The sequence below is a fragment of the Bacillus rossius genome, chromosome 13 (assembly GCF_032445375.1).
Source record: "Bacillus rossius redtenbacheri isolate Brsri chromosome 13, Brsri_v3, whole genome shotgun sequence".
Lineage (NCBI taxonomy): Eukaryota > Metazoa > Arthropoda > Insecta > Phasmatodea > Bacillidae > Bacillus > Bacillus rossius.
In genome coordinates, this window is record NC_086340.1 from 49,617,278 (window position 1) to 49,639,541 (window position 22,264).

At 36.8% G+C, this 22,264-nt stretch overlaps 1 protein-coding gene and 1 long non-coding RNA gene across 3 annotated transcripts in view; one reads left to right on the plus strand and one right to left on the minus strand.

The window, feature by feature from the left end:
- LOC134538565 (uncharacterized) overlaps nt 1-7,334 on the plus strand; it is a 50,246-nt gene extending 42,912 nt beyond the window's left edge. The window contains exon 3 of the long non-coding RNA XR_010076178.1: nt 7,307-7,334. This is a non-coding gene — a long non-coding RNA (uncharacterized LOC134538565). The remainder of the gene's footprint in view (nt 1-7,306) is intronic.
- Nucleotides 7,335-9,686: 2,352 nt separating this feature from the next.
- On the minus strand, nt 9,687-22,141 carry LOC134538564 (general transcription factor II-I repeat domain-containing protein 2A-like). 2 transcript variants are annotated; one of them, XR_010076177.1, is made up of 3 exons: nt 21,866-22,141; nt 14,424-21,604; nt 9,687-13,730 (listed from the first exon to the last, which is right to left on the minus strand). XR_010076177.1 is itself a non-coding variant. In XM_063379988.1 (2 exons), the coding sequence occupies exon 2, from the start codon at nt 16,777-16,779 to the stop codon at nt 15,769-15,771; it is 1,011 nt and encodes a 336-aa protein (XP_063236058.1). In that variant the 5' UTR covers nt 16,780-21,604; nt 21,866-22,141; the 3' UTR covers nt 14,125-15,768. The 2 variants fall into 2 exon arrangements, 1 of the variants encoding a protein (XP_063236058.1); XM_063379988.1 differs by lacking the exon at nt 9,687-13,730 and having other exon boundaries at nt 14,125-21,604.
- Nucleotides 22,142-22,264: the final 123 nt, after the last annotated feature.

The following is a 22,264-nucleotide window of genomic DNA, read 5'->3' on the forward strand; positions in this document are numbered from 1 at the left end:
AGCCTAAAGTGCGTGTCTTCATGACACGATTCAAAATACGTAATGTTCGTGGCGAACACGTCGGTAGTGGAACCGTGATAAAACATTTGATATTGAACACACTGCTGTCCTGATCGTACGAAAGAATAGTTTTCTTGGCTGCTGTCGAACAGGGAACACTTTTCAGTCTCGTGAGGGCGTGGGTCCGGACAGAGGTCCCAGCACCACGTGGTGACATCTTCGTCATCGTCGTCGTCGTCGACGTGGTCGACGTGGTCGACAAAGTCTGGGTACCTGATAGAAGATGTCCTCTGGGCGAACCACGTTGACGATCTCCGGGGCAGCTGTCGCGTCACGACGGCTGAGACGTCCTCGTTTGGGACGTGCGGCTGCCACGGCCCCTCTGCGAAAGATGTCCAAAACGTGTCGGGCGATGGCGACATCGATGGGCTTCGACGATGACCCTCGTCGACGCGGTCACCCGCCGCCGCCTCCGTCGTCGACATGTTGATGTTGCTGGATTTGTTACGAGGATGCCGCGACGATGGTGCCTCACTCTTCGATGCCGGAGTCTTGTGCGTCTTGCTGCTGCTGCTGCTGCTGCTGCTGCTGGAGCTCTATAGCCGCCTCCACCGTACACAGGATGCGGTGGTGTAGATACAGGATGAATTCCTCGCATCCGGGAAATGCTTCGAGGGTACTTATGATGGTTGCAGTTAGCGATTGACGAATTTGATCGAACGACATCCCTTCATATCCTGTGATTATTTCACCGATGAATTCATGCATTTCAGCAAGCGAAACCATGATTATTTTACTACGTGAAAAAAACAAAAAAAAATCCATTTCCGCGACACGATGTAAGTACTCGGCGTCGACGGACGTCTCTGCGGCACGAAGTAAGTACTCGGCGTCAGCGGAGGAGGAGGAACTGAGGCAAAAACTGACGGCTCCCGGGTCATGCGGCCGGTATTTATACTTTAAAAGGTAGAATAGGGGTGAGGAGGAGGGTAGGGGTGCGAATGATGGTAAAGTGAGGGAGGGGAAAAAACTAGAGTAGTGGTGGAGGAGGGTGGTTATTACGATAAAAAAACAAAAAACAGGTGGTGGGGGAGGGGTTGGTTGTCATTTGCGAAAAAAATAATTTTTTTAGGAAGGGGGGGGGGGAGGGGGGGGGTGTAAGTTCGTATATGCATTGGTACAAGTGGTGGGGGTCAGTCTGTCAGCACCCACCGCGGGGGAAGGATCGGTCGCCATTTTTATTTTTTTTTGCCCTCACCGGGTTCGAACCGAGGACTCCGAACTCCGTGTCATAAAAATATATTTTTTATAAGTATTTTATTAAAATTTTATTATTTGAATTTTTTTATAATTTTTAAAAAAAATTTTCATTAAAATCGGATAATAAATAAAAAAGTTAAAGATGGCGACCGTAACGAAAATTGCAACGGTGACGTCATAATCCAATATGGCGGAAAACACAATGCCGGAATTTTCGGGAACACAATGACGTCATCCAAAATGGCGGATCCAAAATGGCGGATCCAAAATGGCCGTCGGGGTCAAGGTCAAGGTCAAAGGTCAAGTTCACAACCATCCAAGATGGCCGCCGTGACGTCACAATCCAATATGGCGGAAAACACCACAGACACCACAGCCTGAAGCCTGTGCCAGGACATACGTTTACATACTACTACCGGCCAGAAAATTTAACCTGTGCTCGCGACTTCTATACATTATATATATTCAATGCTTCAGGTCACTTCAGACTGTGGTTTGGGACTCATCATGTCAGACAAATCAAAACACAAAAAGAAATGCAGGGAAAAGAAACTCCTTATTCTTGAGCATATGTAAACACCAGTATGTTGGTAGTAAATTATTATTTTTACTAATGCCTTATGCCTGGAAAATGTTCAGGATTCAGGAAAATTTGGATAATGGAAAACTAGGGGATTTGAACAGGTGTCCTCAAAACCTGGAAAAAAACAGTAAAAAGAACAATGTTAGTTACTGAACTATAGTTACGAATTTCTAATTTCCTTTAATGTCTTAAAAAAATTGTTTATATTTTAATAATTTTTTCAAGTATATAATTTTAAACATAAAAGAAACAATAAATGTATTGTTTATTATTTAATGATCAAATGTCAAGTCACCAAAGGTTTGATGAAATATAGTGGTTTTATATTACAGACTGGCAGTGTTGGTTGTGTAGCATTGATGGAAATGGTAACACTGTGAAATGTGAATTGTACAGGAAAATATTTCATGGTCAAATTGACATGACGTATGTGGCAGTAATGCATTTCAAAAAGTATTTGCAGTATAATGTTTGTATTAATGTTATTTTACAAGGTTGATTGATTAGACAGGTGAAAATGTTTGTTAGGTTAAGGGAAACTCAGAGAGATTGTTGAGAGTATTAGTGTAGTAATGCTGATGTTGAAGGGCAAAATAACCAACCAAGCAAGAAGGCACAGTGGTAAAATGTTTAACTCGTAGTCCATGAGACCTGAGTTTGAATCCCAGTTGTGCTATCCTGATTTCAGTTACACATGCTTGAATTCACTCCAAGTAAATTCTGGGATTGTACCTTGAATTTTCCTGACAGAATGTACGTGTCACTCCATGATGAGATAACATGAACAAATTAAAAATGAGATGTGAAACCAAATACCTACCTACAGACAACAAAGCTGAATTTATAACTGCTTAATTTACACCTATTTAGAAAGACAGATTCTAAATACGTCTATCTTCAGCGTGATTTCATTTTGTACTCTGCCATTAATTGTACGATGTGTCAAAGTGGAAAAGGGTGCAGGGACAAACTGTAGATTCAAACCAGTTCAGGTACGTTTGCCCTAGCTGTTCTCACACCCCAGCCCGATTGCACAGCGGTACGCTAGTGACGTCATGTGTCTTCACGTGCCACCCCTCATGGCACAGCATCCAACAGGATAAGGCCTCGTCCACACGCATCGCAGGTGTTTCTGCGGACTGCTTGCGAGGTCATGTGGCCTGTCTGCGATGTAACGCGCAAGGGGTCAGCACCGACTCTGTGCCAGTGTTCAGGGCGTCGAAGACTGCAGTCCTATCCAGCTTAAACCTAAATACGTTAAAAAACCATTTGGAAAATGTCACTGCTCCCAGTTCAACGCAAACATGGCCAGGTTGATACCCTATCAAGTTAGCTCTTTCCTTGATTCATTGATTTTTGTTCCTTGATTTTTATTCAAAAAATTTTGTAAGCAGCTTTTCATAATTTTGGCTTATATTTGATTTTTAAAATTTCATTTTATAAGCTTTTTTGTTGGTTTCACGCCCTACAGACATCTTGTACTTGTACGCACCTGATCAGTGTGTACCGTAATTACGGTAGAACTTTTTTTTTAACGCTGCAATGAGGCGCTACTGTTGAACTGAAGTTATGCTACACTATACGGCATTGCGTGCCGCTCATTGTACTGTTGGAACTTTGACTGGCTGGATCTTTTGTCTGGGGTGGGTGGTACAGACATAGACTTGGGCACGACCATTTGGCCGAGGGTGTGTTATTGCAACTTCCCTGTGCTGTGGCAATGAGACGTCGTGAGAGGACTGCAGCAGCGAATTTGCAAGTAAGGAGTTATTTCACTAATGTTGGGCCAAGTTGCGGGCATGAAATTATAAACTAACTTTACCCTTTTTTTATTGGAGCAGTGCTATGTCAGTTACAGGAGTGATTAGCAAATGCTTGATGAGTACTATAATTGTGCTGACCGCAACCACCCATTTGTATCCAGCCATTAACGATTTTTGTGTATTTACGACGCATAAATATGTGTGGCCAATTTCGCCAGTCATTAAACCTTGCTCTGTGAATAATGCATTTTTAGGTGTGGGTTTACACAACTGTCCATGAAATTGGGTCTATTCGACTCACGTGTAACGTGAGGTAGTAATGAACACCGCTTACATGTATGGAACTCTCGTAGAAATCTATAGGTCAGGCACATTTCTCAAGTGTTGGAAGTTTTCTAACTACTGTTTAGCAAACTTTAAGTCTTAGGGAAGGTAAGCAAAGTCCCACTTTATTTATAACCATGCTGGTACTAGTCGTCAGTCTTGTGGTTTATGAAATAAAAATTTGGCACCTGCAGTTTAGGGATTTTTTGAAGACGTATAGTTTTGACACTACTGCTGGAGGTTTCTTCAAGCAGACGCCTGTTTCTGAGATTAGCAGGAATTGCTAGAAATTTAGCGTGTATATTTGGCATTAACTTTATTTAGAACTTATCTAAATTAACTTTTATGATATTTTTGTAAATAAAATTATTTAATACATATACTGTCTTGTAAAGAATAAGTTTGTTGTTCTATTTGTGGAAGTTACCCATTTTGGTGTAAGAAAATGTCTTTTTCAGACTTTAAATAATTTTATTTACATATACATTTATATTTTTGTATTTAGCGTATAGTGTTTGGCATATTGTAATTCCAATATGAGTTCAAATTTTATGGCAAAATGTTTTAGTAGAATGGTTGTGTGGTGCACCACAGCATTTCAGACTAATTGTAAATTGGCCAGTGTAAGCACTTGTAGAAGCCATCATTGTGTATCTAATATCCCTTTTGAAGTTTTTAGTAAACAATAATTTTTATTTGTTTTGCTGATTTTACTTCAACATCCTGGTTGCTCTGCGCCTGCCGTTTTTTTACCGACACACTGCATCTGATATTACTTAAACCATTTAGGGACATCTCAAGCTGCAAGTCAAGAAAAGTAGTTTTACTTTGAATGAGTTATTTCAAAAATGGATATCTGTCAAAGAAAATTATTAAATAGAGTAAGATTTAGTGTAAAAGAAAAATATTTATATTTTTGCCAGTTTTCATGTATTTGATGATAAAAGGCCAACAAAGTGGTTCAATTTATCTTCTAACAGAGGGATATTGTAAGTGGATGAAAGTAATTCTCTCATAAGTCATAGCTGAACCTACTGTACTTAAACACACTTAGAGTGTATACTATGTCATTTACGTTGATGTCGACCAGGGTTACGCCCTCCCTAACCCCGATGTACCTCACGCTGCTATCTCCTCTCTTCCAACTGACATCCTCTAAATCAAACATCCCGCCAACAAATGTGTGTGTTTTTTTTTTTGTTTGGGTTGGTCCTGCGCGAACCCTTTCGGCACCCACTCTGACTCTAACTTGACCAGTGGGGGACTTCATCTTTTTTAAATAATGTAATTAATAATTAAATAACTGTAATACGTAATACTTAAGTATAAATTAACGTGTAATTTTTAAAGGGTTTTAATGTGTTATGTTTAATTGTTCTGTTATATCAATCTACTAACGGTAAAGTCAGCACTTCCTGCGGCCATGACACCCATGGCCCACCGCAGTCTCTTCTGTTCGCCGTGCGGGGTAGGACATACCACGTCGACTTTAACTATTGCCCTCAACTGATCCGTTATCATCCGCCGTCGTAATTATTTTTAAACCTTTTTTAATTAACCTTCGAGGCCTATCCCGGCGGCAGGCTGTGTAACTTAACTAATTAAAGCTCCCCGGAACATTTTTGTATTATTCGGCGAGCTTGCACTTTTGGGGCCAGTCCACGATGTGTCATGGTCAGCATGAAAGATGGGCTACTTGCTTTTTTTTGTACGTATTGTTAGTGTACGTGTCGGTGGCAAAAAAAACTTAATATTCACCTGACTCGTTGCACTCAATTCTCGACCACGAGCTTTCCAGTAAAGAGACGGAGGTGTGTGGGGCGATTCAAGACCCCACGAGCAGTAACATAGCGTGCCCGCTGCTGTGAGCGGGTGAGTGCTAGCGGGGGGAAGTTGAGCCTAGCTCCACATGGGCTACGTCACGGCCCTGGGACAGAGTCGGTAGCCGGGTCCACGTGGTGGCGCCCAAGGTATGCACGTACGCCAATCTGAACCCCCCTTCCTCTCTTCACGAAAACGTCACTGAAAAATAACTTGATTGTAAAATATCTGATTAAAAATTATTTACAGTACAGCTCTTATTTATACAATATTTTAAGGTTCATTTTGTTCCCCTTAATGACTGCCGGAAGTAGCTGTGCCAATTTTTTGTTGTATGTGTTACTAAAATATTTAAACAAATTGTTTTCTATTTTTGCTAAAAAAAAAAAAAAATTATAATATATAATGTTACTTGATAGGAGCATGGTGAATGTAAAATCAGCTGTACCTGCCAGAAATAAATTATTAAAATAAATAAAAATATTCTCATTATGGTATTTTTTTATCTACTAATTACGTACTATTCATATCATAATAGTAACATAATATATTACTCTGTTCAAGGTGAAGTGAGAGGTGCTTGAAAAATCATGCAGACTTGGACAGCTGGATATTTATATAAATTAACTAGATAATTATTGATACATGTAAGAGCTAGTCTGGAAATACATTCTGGTTTTTTTTTGTTTAATATGTCACAATATTTAGCTGTTAACTGGCTATATCTCATGATATAGTTTTTATTTATTTAAATATATATAATTTAGCTGTCAAAATCCTTATTATTGTGAGATTGTTCATAAAATAGTGGCCATTCACAGACACATACATGTATACTTACATACATATTAACAGAAAAAATTTCGGCGGGGTGATTTTTTTTATTATTTGTGGGAAGAATGTTGGTGCAATCTAATTTATACAACTTGAGGAGGTGGATGCATTATAAGTTTTATTTTAGTGAAAATAACAAAGTAGTGGGTTTTGCATGAAAAAATTATACAAATTATAATTTTGAGCACCATTTATGTTCTTTAACTATCCTGAATACAGCATTTTTCATCACCTACTTAATTCTGATAAAACACTGTTGGCAGAAGGGAATTTATGTTTTATTTTGACTGGATTATAAAAATGAGGTTCTTTTGAGTGCTTAAACCAGGGTGCTTAACTAATAAAAAAGTCAACATTGATGTGAAAATTATGGACATCCCTGTAATATACGTTTTGCAGTGATTTTAATAATTTTCAAGATTCTTATAAAGTTTTATGGTTTTTACCTCACAATTTTCTTGGCTTTCATCATACTTCCATCTATCAATTATTGGTTTTAGAACCTTGTAGAAAATAAAAAAACTCATTATTTTATAATTATTAAAAAGTATTTCTAGTGCTCAAAATTAAAATTTTTGAAGGATTTTTCTTTGAAAATCTGCTATACTTAAGAAATTACATAGAACTTTATTATGACATTGCATATTAGGTAATTAGCAATGATGAAGCTGTCTAAACATCAAGTGTGTTTTTTCTGAGGAACCTGTCCCTTGTGTTTCAGCTATATTGACCAAGGGCGAAACCCACAGTTGTACACGAAAGACTGCATTGAAAAAGCTCTGGCCAAGAATGAACAAGTGAAGGGTAAAATTGATGCTTACAGGAAGTTCAAGGCACATCTTCTTCTAGAATTCAACAACGTCTTTCCAAACGAGCTGTCCAAGTACAGGGCAATTCGTGGAGATGAGCGTGCCCTCACTTAAAGAGTAACAGATGCCAATTGAGTGGTTGTGTAAAAATGTGTGGTGCCACATTAAATTCTACGAAAATGGTGTTTAACTCTGTTGATTGCATGGATGAAAACATTTTACATTTCTGTATCCAGCAAATTGTGATGAAATATTCATAGGACTATTATTATAATGTTATGTGTTATAATTTGGTGTCTACTTCATCATATTTCCCTAAGGTTGTCAGAGCAATGGACTGGCGTATGGGCTGGTTGAAAATTACTGACTCCACCGGCATAATGTTACGTGATACAGTTGACCAAAACTTTAGATTCTTTTGTGGCAACAGTAATTCTTATTGTGTTCCTGATTAATACTAACAGTAAAGTTGCACACGAACACCCACATCTCTTGGTACAAAAACTGAGTCTGTTGAGACTTTGTCCTTCATGTTCTTTCGGGATTCTGGAGGTTGCCTGGACAGTGTTTGATCCAAGAAGGCTTCAAAGGTAAAGACTGCTTTAAAATCCTGAAGCTTCGACCTATAATTTCCAGCATTGAGGTGAAATGTTATTATTATAGATTATAATGTTGTTCCGTAAAAAGTTTATTTCTTAATTTACATTTTTTTTTCAAAACAGCCTTTTTATAAATTTTATAATTTGTTTTAACTACTGACAACAATATTCATTTAGAATTCAGTGAAATTTTTTATCAAACACAATTTTACATTGCAAAACTAACAACGATTGAAGTGCTTCTAATTATTTACTTACTCTCAAGATTATGTCAAAAACTATACAATTGAACTTTAATCGCTGTGTTCGTGTTTTAATTTTTTGTGATGTTAATTTGATAAATGACTAGAGAAACAATTATTTCATCCCTTTTTTTTAGGTTGGATTAATTTTCTACTCATTTCACAGCTACCTAATTTTAACATTAAGTTTTTCATAGTTTGGACTGGGTCATGAATGATTGGGTCAACATTTATATTAGTTCATGTTCTCACTATCGTCCAACACCTGTACAGAGAATTAAAGTCTAGAAGTGCAATGAAAGCAAACATGTTCTTACAAAATTATTTTTACAATTTTGAGTCAGCTCTGGTCGATTTCATAACACTTCAAGTCTACAAGTCACAAGTAGCTATATCATCTTGTAAGTAAAGAAATCATATACAAGTAGATGTTTCATAAAAAAAATTCAATCAAGCTCTTTCAATTAGAGGAAAGGTTTACATGACAAAATGTTTCAACAAGAAATTTTTCACTTATGTTTCATTATATTTCTGTTAACCTACATAGTAAGTAAAATATTTTATGAGAATAATATGCAAGCTTAATGTGGAAGTAAAAGAGATACAATATTAACTGACACTGATGAAGATAATATTGACGATATTGAGGTCAGAGAATAATGCAATTTCAGGCTCAGAATAAATGTAACTTTGCGATCATATTTAAATATAACAACAGGTTTTGAATGTACTGACTTGCATTTGAAAGTCTTCCTAAAGTATAGGACATAAACTGGAGCACCTAACACAAAGTAATAAATTTATTTTCAGTGGCACTTCTGTTTTCACCCTTAATCCACATCTATGAAGTTTATGTTTAGTTTTGTTAGTTTTATAATAATGTTCACCATAATTACACTTATATATATGAGGCAATTTATAATTACTTTTACAAATCAATAAATAATGGTTTTTGTGTAACCACCAAGCACGTTAAAACTGATAATTCATACTTCAAAAATCTGCTTGAACAATAAATAAAATATTTAAAACTTAACTTGAATGATAAAACTAAACACTTTAATTCCTACACAAAACAGTGCAGTCCCATAGGAAAAGCTCACAATTGTAACAAACATGGCAACGAAAAACCTGCAAATTTTTAATTATTACCGACTCTTTACTTTATTTGTTACTAGTTGTGCCTCAGGGTTTCACCTGTGGTTTAACAGTTGAATTTAACTAAGAAAGATCTGATCACAAGTGCGGGTTGGTCTAACGTCCAAGGGTTCCATACCATCACACTATGCAATGCTTAGCTCGAGTCTGACTCGCTATTGGCCAAATTTCATTATTTGTTGTTAAACTTCAGAGTTTGGACTACAATCACATGTACTACTGTTTTTACAACAAAAGTTAAAAAAAAAAAAAAGGTTGAGAAAAGTTTAGTTATAAAAATTGCTTTCATTGGAATACATTTCTCACACATGTTCAAGAGATACTAATGTTACTTTATGAGACAGTAACTCAACACGTGGTAAAAAGATTATTATAATTTCTAGGTGTTTTAAGACCCAAAACTTTACTGCAATACGTCTCTGTAAACAATACTTCGAGACTATGGTTCTCTGCTTATATGTAGAGATTTGTGGCTCTTGATACACGTGGGCATCCAACCTATAGCGGTCCGAGCAAAAAAAAACATGGGGTGCCGAGATGTATTCCTGCCACTTTAGGTGTTTTTCCTTGACTTTAACAGTAATTGAAGTTGCCACTTTCAAAGGGAACTGTTAGTATTTTAACTGAAAAGGTACATTTGGAGGGATAAATGATGTGAATTCGTGGTATCAATACCATCTCTCCTTTGGCTCCTACAGTGATAATGGTAGCCTGCACAATATGCCTTTTCAGTTCTGTGATGTGTAACCTAGTGCCATTATACAACTATGGCATATCCAGGTTACACATCAGTAACACAGGTACACGGAACTTCAGCTCCAACTTATGGGATGGCACCCCTGATAACTAATGAGTTTAAATCATGAGTTTACATCATCATTTGTCATCACTGTGTCAATAGATGTGTAGATCTCCTTACCAGGTACTTTATCAATAATTTTTTATTGACATCCCACCGATTCGTTCTTAGTCACCATGAACGCTCTTTCACGCAACCAGTCCTCGTTGTGTGTGTTCTGTTATAAGCTCGGAAAACCTTAGCAGTTAGTTTGCCTTTTGAACTTAAAACATTTTAGAAATTGTCTTCAAATTCAATCATGCCTTCTGAATCCATTGCCATGGAACCTTCACTGATCTTGAGAAGTTTTTGAGCTAAGAATCCAGACTCTTGGTCTTTGTATAGCTGGACTCTTCGTATTGGTTGTGAAGTGCAACCTTTCCCCTCTAGCCCACCAAGCTCTGAAGTCTTAAGACATGCGTTGATCTCTTCTGCTGCTGTTCCTCACTCGGTGTCTGATAGCATCTACTCAAAATCGCTTGCGAGCAAGACGACCACTTTACCCATCAACATTCAGTTGCCGCAGATGACTTGCTGTGATTGAGTGCCGCAATCACATGCTTGTGTGCATGCACACAGACAGAAAAATGCTGTGAGGGTGGTTAATGGTGGTGTCGCGAATTGATCGCGCAAAATGGCTTTTGTAAGGTAAACACACTCGCCATCAGGAAATTGCACTGCAAGATGTGTAACTATTGGATGCCTCTCGTGCAGTGGTAAGCCTAATATTCGCCATGCCATTTCATTGCTGCTTACGTATCGGCCTGCTCTAAACATCTGTACTTTGACTTGTGGATCAATATTAACATTTCCCTGCTGTTGTACAATAAATATTGCCTGGTCACTCCCTTTGTTGACGTACTTACAAATGTATTTATTGCCTGGACCGAGTTACAAAACTACTCTTGATGTGGGCGATAAACATTTTGGACAGAAGGGGCGAGTAAAAGACAACCCAGCTGTGGTGAACTACTACATTTTCAAGGTATCTCTTATTTTGTCATGGTACATCCACTGTCATCGGGTGCTCTGCATGTGTATAAAGGATTGCCATTATCATTTGTTTGTGTATTTTTGTGCATTTTCTGTCCATGCACGGTCCATGAATCATGCTCTTGGTGACGGTGTCGTACAGCTCTTTGTCCAGGTTTGGATCAGGCAGCTCCGCAGATATGATCCCGTTGATTTGGTTTGGGTGCAACTTCTCTGTCAACACACACAAACAAATGCATGTGGTGTAAACCACGCATTTACCACTCAATCGAGTACATAAAGCATTGTGCCTTACCAAAAACATGGCCTTCGGTGAGGAGGGTCACCAGTTTAGCACCTTGCTGTGACATCATGGCAGTCAGCTATTCCTTGATCTCGGTGAGAGTATCACTGACTATTCACAAATGACAATGGGAGTATTATCATTTGTTCTAAGTCGTTCGGATTTACATTGCCATAATTCGCAATGGCATATTGTAAGTGAACATAGTTTTCTGCACGCATCTTACTTTGATTTTGGGCTTTACATACATATCTGCTAAAAATTGAAAAATAAGCATCCTGCAAGTTAAAATAATTTTCATGGACCATGAGGTGGAATGCATAGAAGTCCATGCATGAAACATTGTTTGGGTTTGGTCACCAAGTAGATGGGTTAGTTTGAGGAATACTAAAGTGATATCCTGCTTGCCCTTTCCATAATATAACTGGATACTGAAGAGCATCGTAAAATTGGTGCGTGTTGACAATCCTGGCAAGGGAATCTTCATGTTTGTGCAGAACGACCACAGATGCGACCTCAGCGTGCGTGCTGTACGAATAACCATCTTGCAGTTCTATTCAGGCATGTTTTCGACAGCTGTTTTGAATTCATGCACCAAAATATTATTTTCATGTAGGATTTGCTGTGTTTTTAGCGCAGTCAACCATTCGACTCCCATATTAATTTGATACTATCAGAATCTGCTACTTCGTCTCCCATAAAGTGAACTTGTAAAAGTTATGGCTGACTGCTAGACATATGTACCTATTCTATGATAAATTTGCCCCTGTACCATAAATGCATACCTGCCAACTTTGGCCAGTCCAAAAGTGGGAGGTTTTTTAGTGGAGTAAATACTTGTTCCCCCCAATAAGGCAATAAAGCCCGGAAAATTTTTTGTTTATTTTGTAAATTTTGAAAAAAAAAAATTTGAGAGTAAACCAGCATGATCAGCACAAGCAATGGACAAATTGTATTCTAAAATAAAATATGTTAACAAACCCTCTGCTTTTGTCACACTATCTTCTTTCCACTTGTGTCACGAAAAATGTCTAATTTCTGATTTGATGCTATATGCATTTAGATTGACGGCATATTTCTTCGTATTTATATGCTTCAAAATGTCGCCCTTTCCAGCATGCGAGACGGGAAAATCACGGCACAAAGAACAAAATGCAGCATGTTCACCTTTCTTCAATTGCAAAATGCACGGAAATTCGTCACTAAATGTCTTTTTGTACACAGCAAGATACTTCACTGTAGGCTTACTTAGCGACATTTCTATTAAATCCCTATTGCGGAGTAGGCTTACAACTAAACAACACGTACAAAATACTCATCACGCAACTGCTTCCACAAAATAATATTTTTATGAATACACCATTGAATAAATTCAATGACTGTACTATAATGCTACCTCTACACTTTGCCTGTGAGCACAGATGCTAACAAAGGCAAAATTGTTCGAGGACGAACAAACAATTCACACATAGCCGGCTGACAAACCGAAGTGAATTTGGGCACGAATGTAAATAGTGGTATCATAAACTCATTATTAATCCAGTTCGTCTTTATTTCAAACCAACACCACCGTAAACACAGTTTACAATGTTGACAAAATACACCATCTTGGAAAACAAATGAAACCTTTTTCTGATTGGCTAACAAACACCAATGACGAACGTGTACCAAAACAGCTCCCATAATTATCGTAAATAACTACGTTTATTTCTTAGATGTACGCTTTACCAAGAGTTTTAGCCGACAGTTGTGGGCATTTAGACTATTAAAATAACTACACGTTATGGTACGAACCGTAGATACTATACGATTGTACGGAATAATGGTACAAATGGTATATCAATAATGGTACATCAATTCTATAAATTTATTGCATTAAAAACGTAAATAGAAATAGAACCAAAAAACGGAAGATTGATTGACAAATCGAGTAAAGTTTGATCATAGTCAAAAGCACTTTTCAAAAATACCCCACGTGTTCATTACAAATGTTTACAGACTCTGGTGAGCTTGTCGTTGAGTAATAGCACTAATAGCATGTCGGCACGCATCTGCCTCTTCGGCTGTCTCAGAGGCATACTGAGATGCTATGTCCACCTGAACTGTGTTTCCAGTCACTCGAGCAGCTGTCTGACGCTGCTCCTGTTCAGTTTGCTGTTCTGCATGAAGCAATGTTTTTTTTTTCTGTCTGGCTATCTTCATAGCTCGAGTTTTTTGTGGGCTCTGCAAAATATTATATTAGTGTATAACCTACAACAAATCGATAAATAAAATCAGCTTAATCCAAACACATGAAAAGTCAATTGTTAGAGAAAGAGAGAACACAAACCTATACAAATAGAAGATGATCGAGATAATAGGAAGGTAGTTAAGAGCCATATGTGGGGCTCTTAAGAAATCTTACAGCACCTTAGATCACTCGTGAAATAAATAAAGTGCCTGTTTTAAGGATTGTCAGCATCATATAGTTCCATATATATATATATATATATATATATATATATATATATATATGCATATATATATATATATATATATATATATATATATATATATATATATATATATATATATATATATATATATATATATATATATATATATATAGACACACACATAACAACAAAAACTTCTTGGTCTAGGTTATTTCAGAGTTAAGTGATGATATTATTCCGCAGAAACTTTTTTTTCCTGGATGAAGGTAATTAGTTTGTAAAAACTGGTAAGAACAGATCTTTATATCTAATGTTAGGCAGTTACATTTTATTTATGTTTTAGTGAAGTTGATAATCCCACAGGAACAGCAAATTTATTCGAGATAAAAAGTAGCCAATGTTACGATACTACATGAAGAACTAAGAAACATACACTCAATAACAAACTTTCCAAGCCCTGGGAAAAACATGATGGACGCACCAGACGATAGCCTGTTTAAAATTCAGTGCAACACTAAATTGTTGTTAGCGCCGTAAGTTCACTAGCTGCCATGAGCTCCACTAAGCGGATAGGCAGTGTTGCCAACCTGTACTCTCATGAAATCCCTGGAAACCACACATTTTTCCCCCCAGATTTCAATAAAAATTCCTAGATGGTAAAAAATAATAATAAAATTCAATTGCATCTAAAAAATGTATAGTTATAGATTATAACATTGGTGAAAATCTAAACTATAAACCAAAAACCAAAACAACAATATTCACATGAAAATTACTAGTAAAAACTGTTAAACTTGCCTTACTTAGCCGGTGTAGCAATATATAGACGACCAGAAACACACCAGAGTCTTGAAATAAAATAAATTTTTACTGGCTGCAAGAAAACTGGAAACACTATTTCACTGACTCTTGCTTGTTTAAATGTGAACCAATAAGACAAACTTCCAAAGTGGAAGTATGGTTTATTATGTTAATATCTCTAGTTAATTTATGATAATTTTTACACTTATACATTTCACTATATATCATTAAAGCACAATATTAATCTTCACTGCTGTTGTGTTCATCGCCTTTAAACTCATACATGGACTTGCTGAACAATGCCTTATGTTGTTTTTCAAATTTGAATTCATGACAAGTTTCAATGTCTCTTTTTGCATGAAGCAAGCCAATCATCGTCTTCGTGGAAAGTCTATTTCTACGATCCGACAGCAGAAGTTTGCAGGGCGAAAATACCCTCTCGACTGATGCACTTGAGTGTAGCAGAGCTAGAAGATTTTTGACGAAGGTTGTTAATTTTCTGAAAAGAGGATTTTCATCACCACTTTTCATTAGTTGTACTCTTGCCCATAATTCTTCTATGCTCTAATTTTTGCCAAACACGATTTCAGTCTGCCGTAGTAGTCACCATTCTTTATCCACTTCTTGGTATTCATTCTCAGTAATAAGCTGAGAATACTGGGGGAAAATATTTGCGATGGTGGCAATTGATTCGTTAACATTTTCTGGGTTTAAAAATTCCAGTTGTTTTAAATTGCTCATGTTCTTGAAAGGAAATCTCTGATAAATTTGATGAGCTCCTTCAATTAGAAATTCCAGGCATTTTAGCTTGAACTGATGTAAATCTTCTCTATTACAGGAAATGGTTTTGGCTGAAACTATTGCAGTAACTTTTTCTCCTAAATAAAGATCATCTAACGGAAGATAGTTTGCAGGATTCCTGTACTGAATTTCTTCAACCGTACTACGTGTCAAATAATCTGGTTTTATGTAACAGTCAGGATGCTTTTATAAAGTGCTGAAATTCTGCTATACAGCAGATATAATTAGGGTTTCTCGCTGTGCATTTTCTTATTAAGGTCTTCAAATTGTGACAAAATAAACTCTAAAAACTGAAGGTAAAGTTTGCAAATTGGATTTCTAAGCAAAGTTAAAATGTTTTGAGCAGCTGGAATTTGTTCCGAGAGAGCAACATCTTGAAAGAACAAAATTAAAGCCTGATATTGCTCTAGTATCCTCTTTACCACAGGGAGTAATGAGAGCCACCGTGTCTGTGCTGGATGAAGTAATTTATGTGGCTCTGTACCAACAAATTCTTGGAATTCGCGAAGTGCTGCAAAACGTTTAGAGCTGCAATGGAAATAGTTGTAGATGTCTCGCGTAAGTTGTTCAACAAAATCAGGCAGTTTCTGGCATGCCTTTGAGGCACAAAGGTGGAACGAATGACAAATGCATTTCATAATAAATATTCCATGTATCATTTCCTTGGGGCGAGAAGACAGAGAATTATTACCTCCCATAATTACATTTGCTCCATCTCCAGCCATCCCCACTAAATTATCCTTTAGTTCAATTCCAGCTTCCTGAAATGATTGGATAACCATATCAAACAGTACTTCAGATGTAGCACTACCTAGATCAGTGAGGCTGAAAAACTTTTCATGCACTTTAAAGTTATCATCTACTGTCCTAACTACAATGCAAAATTGCTTTATTCCAACACTGTCAGAGGCTTCATCAACCAAGATTGAAAATTTGTTAACCTTCAGCTTTTCACACAGATCCTCAAAGGATTTCCGCCCAATCACATTTTTGACAAGTGCTGTACATTTTGTATGACTACATGTAATGCCTATAGCGATAACCGAATAAGAACATATTTTTGGTATGAGTTTAGACAAGTGTGATGCAGCATTAAATGTTATATTGTGCTCAGCTATGAATGCTGCTATTAGCAACTCTGCACTTTTCACTTTATCTTCATGGCTAGAACTAGTAGCCACGGTCAAAAGTTTATCTATTTTTGGTTGAATTTTAACAGATTGAACAGAGCTCATGTGCTTATTGGTTTTGGAATGTTTTTCGATTTATGATTTTCCATCCTTTGCATCGGTCTGGCAAGCTTTACACCGAAAAAACATTGGCCCTTTATTGCTGTCTGTTAACCAACCCTTAAAAGCAGGTTCATTTTCCCAGGACACTAGATATTTCTGACTGTAGCTAAGTTTTTTCTTTTTGGGTGGAGTGGGAAGAATGGGATGTGCTCCCTCTCTTTCGTTGCAGTTACCACTCATTTTTTATAGGACATAGCATGCAGGGGAAAAAATTGTAATCTATAATACAGATGATCACATTAAAATGATTAAATTATTTTTTAAAAAAAAGTCTGTTAGTTGACACAAGAGCATTTACACTTCCTACAACTAAACATTGAAATGAACTATGGAAATATTACAGTTTGTCTTATACTTTAATAATATTGCAATCAAGAAATAGTATCTGTACTTCAAAGGAAAGGGGATATAACTTTTACGAACTACTGCAAAATTTTGAAGGCTTACTAAAATATTTGCAGGCTATCAAAAATAATTTTAAAATTAGGTGTTTTATCCTGGAAATATATTTCAGTTCTATGCCGGAATACTGGTCACTTTTATATCATGGACTATTCACACGCAAAGTAGTAATAATCTAAAAAAATTTAAAGCAAATCATAACATTTTAATAAAATTAATTTTACTGTTAACTTAATTAATATGAATATATTGTTACTTACCAGATTGAGTTTAGTATTAGAAACAATTATGTCGACACTTTCTCTAGCCACAAAAATTCACTATTCTCTTAAATAGCACCAAATACCTTACTATATTCAGGGTGTCTACTGACCCTGGAAAACCTGGAAAACCTGGAAAAATCAGGGAATATTGTAATCAGGGAATAATCAGGGAAAAATCAGGGAATTTTTTCAAAAATCAGGGAATTATTGTTTGGTAGGTTGTAGTTGGCAATACTTTTTTGTTTATTGATCAGCTTGCATTGACGTAGCATCAAGTGTATCCCCTCCCATTTTTATTTTTGAATGGCAAATAACGAACAGTTCCCACGTCCATTTTCTTTTATTTACCATCGGATTCGGAAGTGGCGTTAAATCACGTGATACAAACTGGTTCAAGCTGGTCTGTTATCCTGCTGACGTACGTGCTGCGGCATGTGCTTCCCGCGTTCGGATTACACCGACAGGTGCATTTAATTTTAAGTAATTATGGATGCCCAATGTAAACTGGGCATTTTTGTTAGCTTTGAAAATACATATCACAGACACTTTTCGTGAAGATTCACCATCATTGCTATAAATTGGTAGCTGTGAGCTTCATACGGTCCATGGTGCTTTCAAAACTGGATTTTAGGCTACACAATGGGACGTTGTTAGTTTTTAGAGGCACAGTTACTATTTGTTTAAGCATGTACCTGCAAGGAGGGCAGATTACATTATAATAACTGGATCAGAGCTTTTTCCCAAGAAATTTTGTGCAATCAGATGGTTATAAAATACTGCAGTTGCTGAGCGTGCCATGAAAACGTTACCCCACCTAAAGAAATTTGTTAGTGAAGTTTCTATTTCATCTGTCTTTCAATGTAGGTAGTGGAAAGTGCTCTTGAAGATAATCTTCTAGAAGTAAAATTTACATTTTTCCACTCTTTGGCATCAGAGCTGGAATTGTTTCTTACAATGTTCCAATGAAATTTGTTAGTGAAGTTTCTATTTCATCTGTCTTTCAATGTTGTTAAAAGTGCTCTTGAAGATAATCTTCTAGAAGTAAAATTTACATTCTTCCACTCTTTGGCATCAGAGCTGGAATTGTTTCTTACAATGTTCCAAAGTGAAGCACCCATAGCACCTTTTCTGTATGATTCACTGGTATACATTTTATTAGCTTTGGCAGGAAAGTTTGTGAAACCAGAGGTACTGAAGAGCTTTAGGGAAAAACGCAATGTATCTCGATTGGATTTAGATAACCAGGAAAATCTATTGACTGCTAACAATATCAAGTTGGGTTATGCAGTACGCCATGCCATCAAGAAAGAGAAACTACCAGAAAAGTCTGTCCTGTTACTGAAAAATGATGTTAGGACTTGTCCAAAGGTTATGGTAAAAAAACTTCCAAGACAAAAGTCCCCTAAAGTACAAACTTACCAAAGGAATTTCCTGCTTATGTCTGTCTATGGCTTTAAATTCGGGTGTGAGGAAACAGCATGTGAAGTACAGTTTAGAATGTTGTCTTCGAAACAGGTGGCTATCAGGACAAGACGCTGATAACATTGAGTGATCATATTAGTTGGTATGTTCCTCGCAAGATCTGAAGCACTGTTCTCGTCTTTTTCTCGAGAAGACGGGCATCTTGATTACTTGTGGATGCTCATTCTGAAGGCAAATACAGTAGCTGCTAAAACAGGCCTTCTAAGTTTGTGAGGATGATGTTGGTACTTTCCCATGGAAATGCATCATTGGAAAGAGGATTTTCAGTGAATTCTAATCTGCTGACTGAAAACTTGCAGGAAGAAACACTGATTGCGCAAAGACAAGTGTATGACTTGTTCAATGTTCTGGAGGTGTAGAGCATGTTGATATCATCAAGTCCATGTTACAGTATGTAAGAAATGCTAGTTGTAGGCGTAAGGAAGTCCTGCAAACAAAACAAAAAGAAAAGGAACCTACAGACAAGAAGAAGGCAGAAAAAAGAAGAGTTGAAGAGGAGATCAAGGCATTGCAGTTTAAGAAGGCTCAAGTGTTGGATTTTGCTTGTTCTAAAGCAAGTTCTATAGATGCAAAAGTTGAGTCACTGCGAAATTGACGGGAGCTTCCTTTTACTAATGTTTTTTGCAAAAGTAAGTGTGTGAAATATTTGTAGCAGCATGTTTTATTTGCCATCAATTGAGTCACTTTGGCCACGTCTAGAAGAAAGTAATATTTTTACTAATTTAAGTAAGTTGAAATACTTTGAAACCCATCAATGTATTGTTATGCAGTTTTTTCAGTTTCGTGGAATGTCGTAATTGTGTTAAGGAAAACCTAGAAAAATTAAGTTTTAGACCTGGAAAACCTGGAAAAATCAGGGAATTTCATTTACTAGATCTGGTAGACACCCTGTATATTAATACCAAACACACCTATCCTGAAAGCATTGCTTCAACTGGTCACAAAACATGTAGCACTTAGCAGTAGCAACCCGCGCGCGCCACTAAAACCGGGAAGGTACAGTATATGGAAGCAAGATACGAAGGGGAATTCCCAAAGTGCAAAGCACGGGAGTGATAATCACATGAAAGAAGGGGAAGCACCTACTGCAGGTAAGTTTGAGAAACCACAAAAATATGTGATAACAATTGACAAATGAAAAGTTTTTTTTAACTATCTACAAAAAATTGCCTTTATTTTTGTACACCCATGTTGTAAAATAGCAACATTCTTAGTTTTCCATAGAAAAGGCCTTTTTGAAAAAATAATTCCCTAGTTCCCTAGATGACCCGTGAAATCCCCAAATCTGGGGATAAATCCCTAGGGTTGGCAACACTGCGGATAGGTCTCACCAAGGAGAAGGATAGTCAGACGTTACTATATGAATGATCATGTGGCGGACATAGAGAAATGACACACACTCACTGATTGTATGTCTATGACCTATGATTTTCTGTTAGAAATATGAATTCACCCCTTTTTCAATCCATTAGGGACCGTCAAGCGGGGTGACTATGGTCACTTTTAATGGTTTTTTCATACCAGATTTGTTATATTTAATTATATATTTCATTAAAAATTTGTACAACACAGTACTTGATTCTGGCTTTCAAAATACTATTAGCATGAATTTTTTTGAGCCTATATATTTAAGTAAAAAAATAATACATTGTGACCATAGTCACCTCACCGATTGGGGTCACTATGGTCACAACACAAAACCAATGCAAAACATTCTGAAAATGGTGAATTTTTAAAGGGGTGAACATGGTCACACAAAATAATGAATACATAGCAATACACAAGAGTGAAATATATAAAATAGTCCTAAATAGGGCATCATATCTATGGTACCCATAGTTATGTTACATGCAGTTCCATAATTGTTCATTTTGCCAACCAATTTGTAAATTCTCCAACAACGTCACTAAAAAACACACGTTCGGTTGAAAAGTTTAACCAACATTAAAGCTATCAAACGTTACATGAAACATTAACCTGCCTCTTCTCTCTTCAACTGATGCAGGAAGAACTCTGATTACCTGTGCTTTGTCAATGACAGAAACATCTGGCTTGTCTGACCAAATAAAGAAACCCCCTCGAGATTTTTTAAGAAAAGTCCTAAGTCTGTAGATTCTGTTACTAATGTCTGCCATATTGTCAAAATAGTTGTTAACATCTTCAGGATTTCACTGAGAACGTTTGGGGTTGATGTTTGAGACCATGCGGGAACATATTTTTTCACTGTTGCGTTTTATGAACGACCGAGCCCACTCTACTCCTGGGGTACACCCATCAGAAAACCTTGTGATTGTTTTACCCTGCTTTTTTAAGTTTGATCGCACGAGCAAACGTAACTCAAATGAGGTTATTGGGAAGCCCCATTCAGCAAGCTGGGTGGTGTAAGAACACAACAAAGATTCTTCAGCTTCCGTTAATATTGTCTGTCCCCGTGGTCTCTTCATGTCCATGTTCTTGCATCTTTTCCTCAACGCTTCCATTTTTACTTTGTATCTTTCGGCAGCTGTCATGCTCATTCCCTTTCTAACAGCAGTAATTGCTGAATCCATTTGTTCTGGGCTGTAATCCATGTAGGATCGCGACCCAGGGGATCGTTGATAGGTTCTCACCATGAAGATCACCTGCAAATAAATATAAAAAGAACACAGTGATAAGTATCTGTATTCTTGTTTTTATACATTTAAGGCCTAATTGCTAGTTAATTCTGAATAGGTTACCTATCGTAGACATTAATATTTTAAAAAATATGCATGTTTCATAGGTTATAATGAAAATTAACAAATGACCATAGTAACCCCAAATTATTTATGTATTTACACTATTTATTAGAATTATTAATGGCATACAGCAATTTTAAAATAAATGCTTACATGTTTACTTACCTAAAATCCTGAAATCTTGGTGCAGGTTACACAAGTACTCCTTTTGCTATACCACATGACACTGATCAGCTGTGTTAAACAGTTTAGCCAACATTTATTTTGGGGTAAATTTGCTGGTACAAAAAATTTAACAAAAAATATATATATATTGGCGAAGTTTAAGTTAACATTCTCCTGTTATATTTCAATATGTTCATATATTCTGTAAAAAATATAGTTATTGCTAGTAGTGTAATTTTTTGTAGGATAGGAGCAATCTTAAAATATATCTTTGCTTTGACCATAGTCACCCCCATGACCGTAGTCACCCCGCTTGACGGGATACGATTTTATAGTAATATGTGGTCTAATGTGTTTATCTAGGTTACGAGCTAGCTGTATGCCAAGTCTCATCCAAAT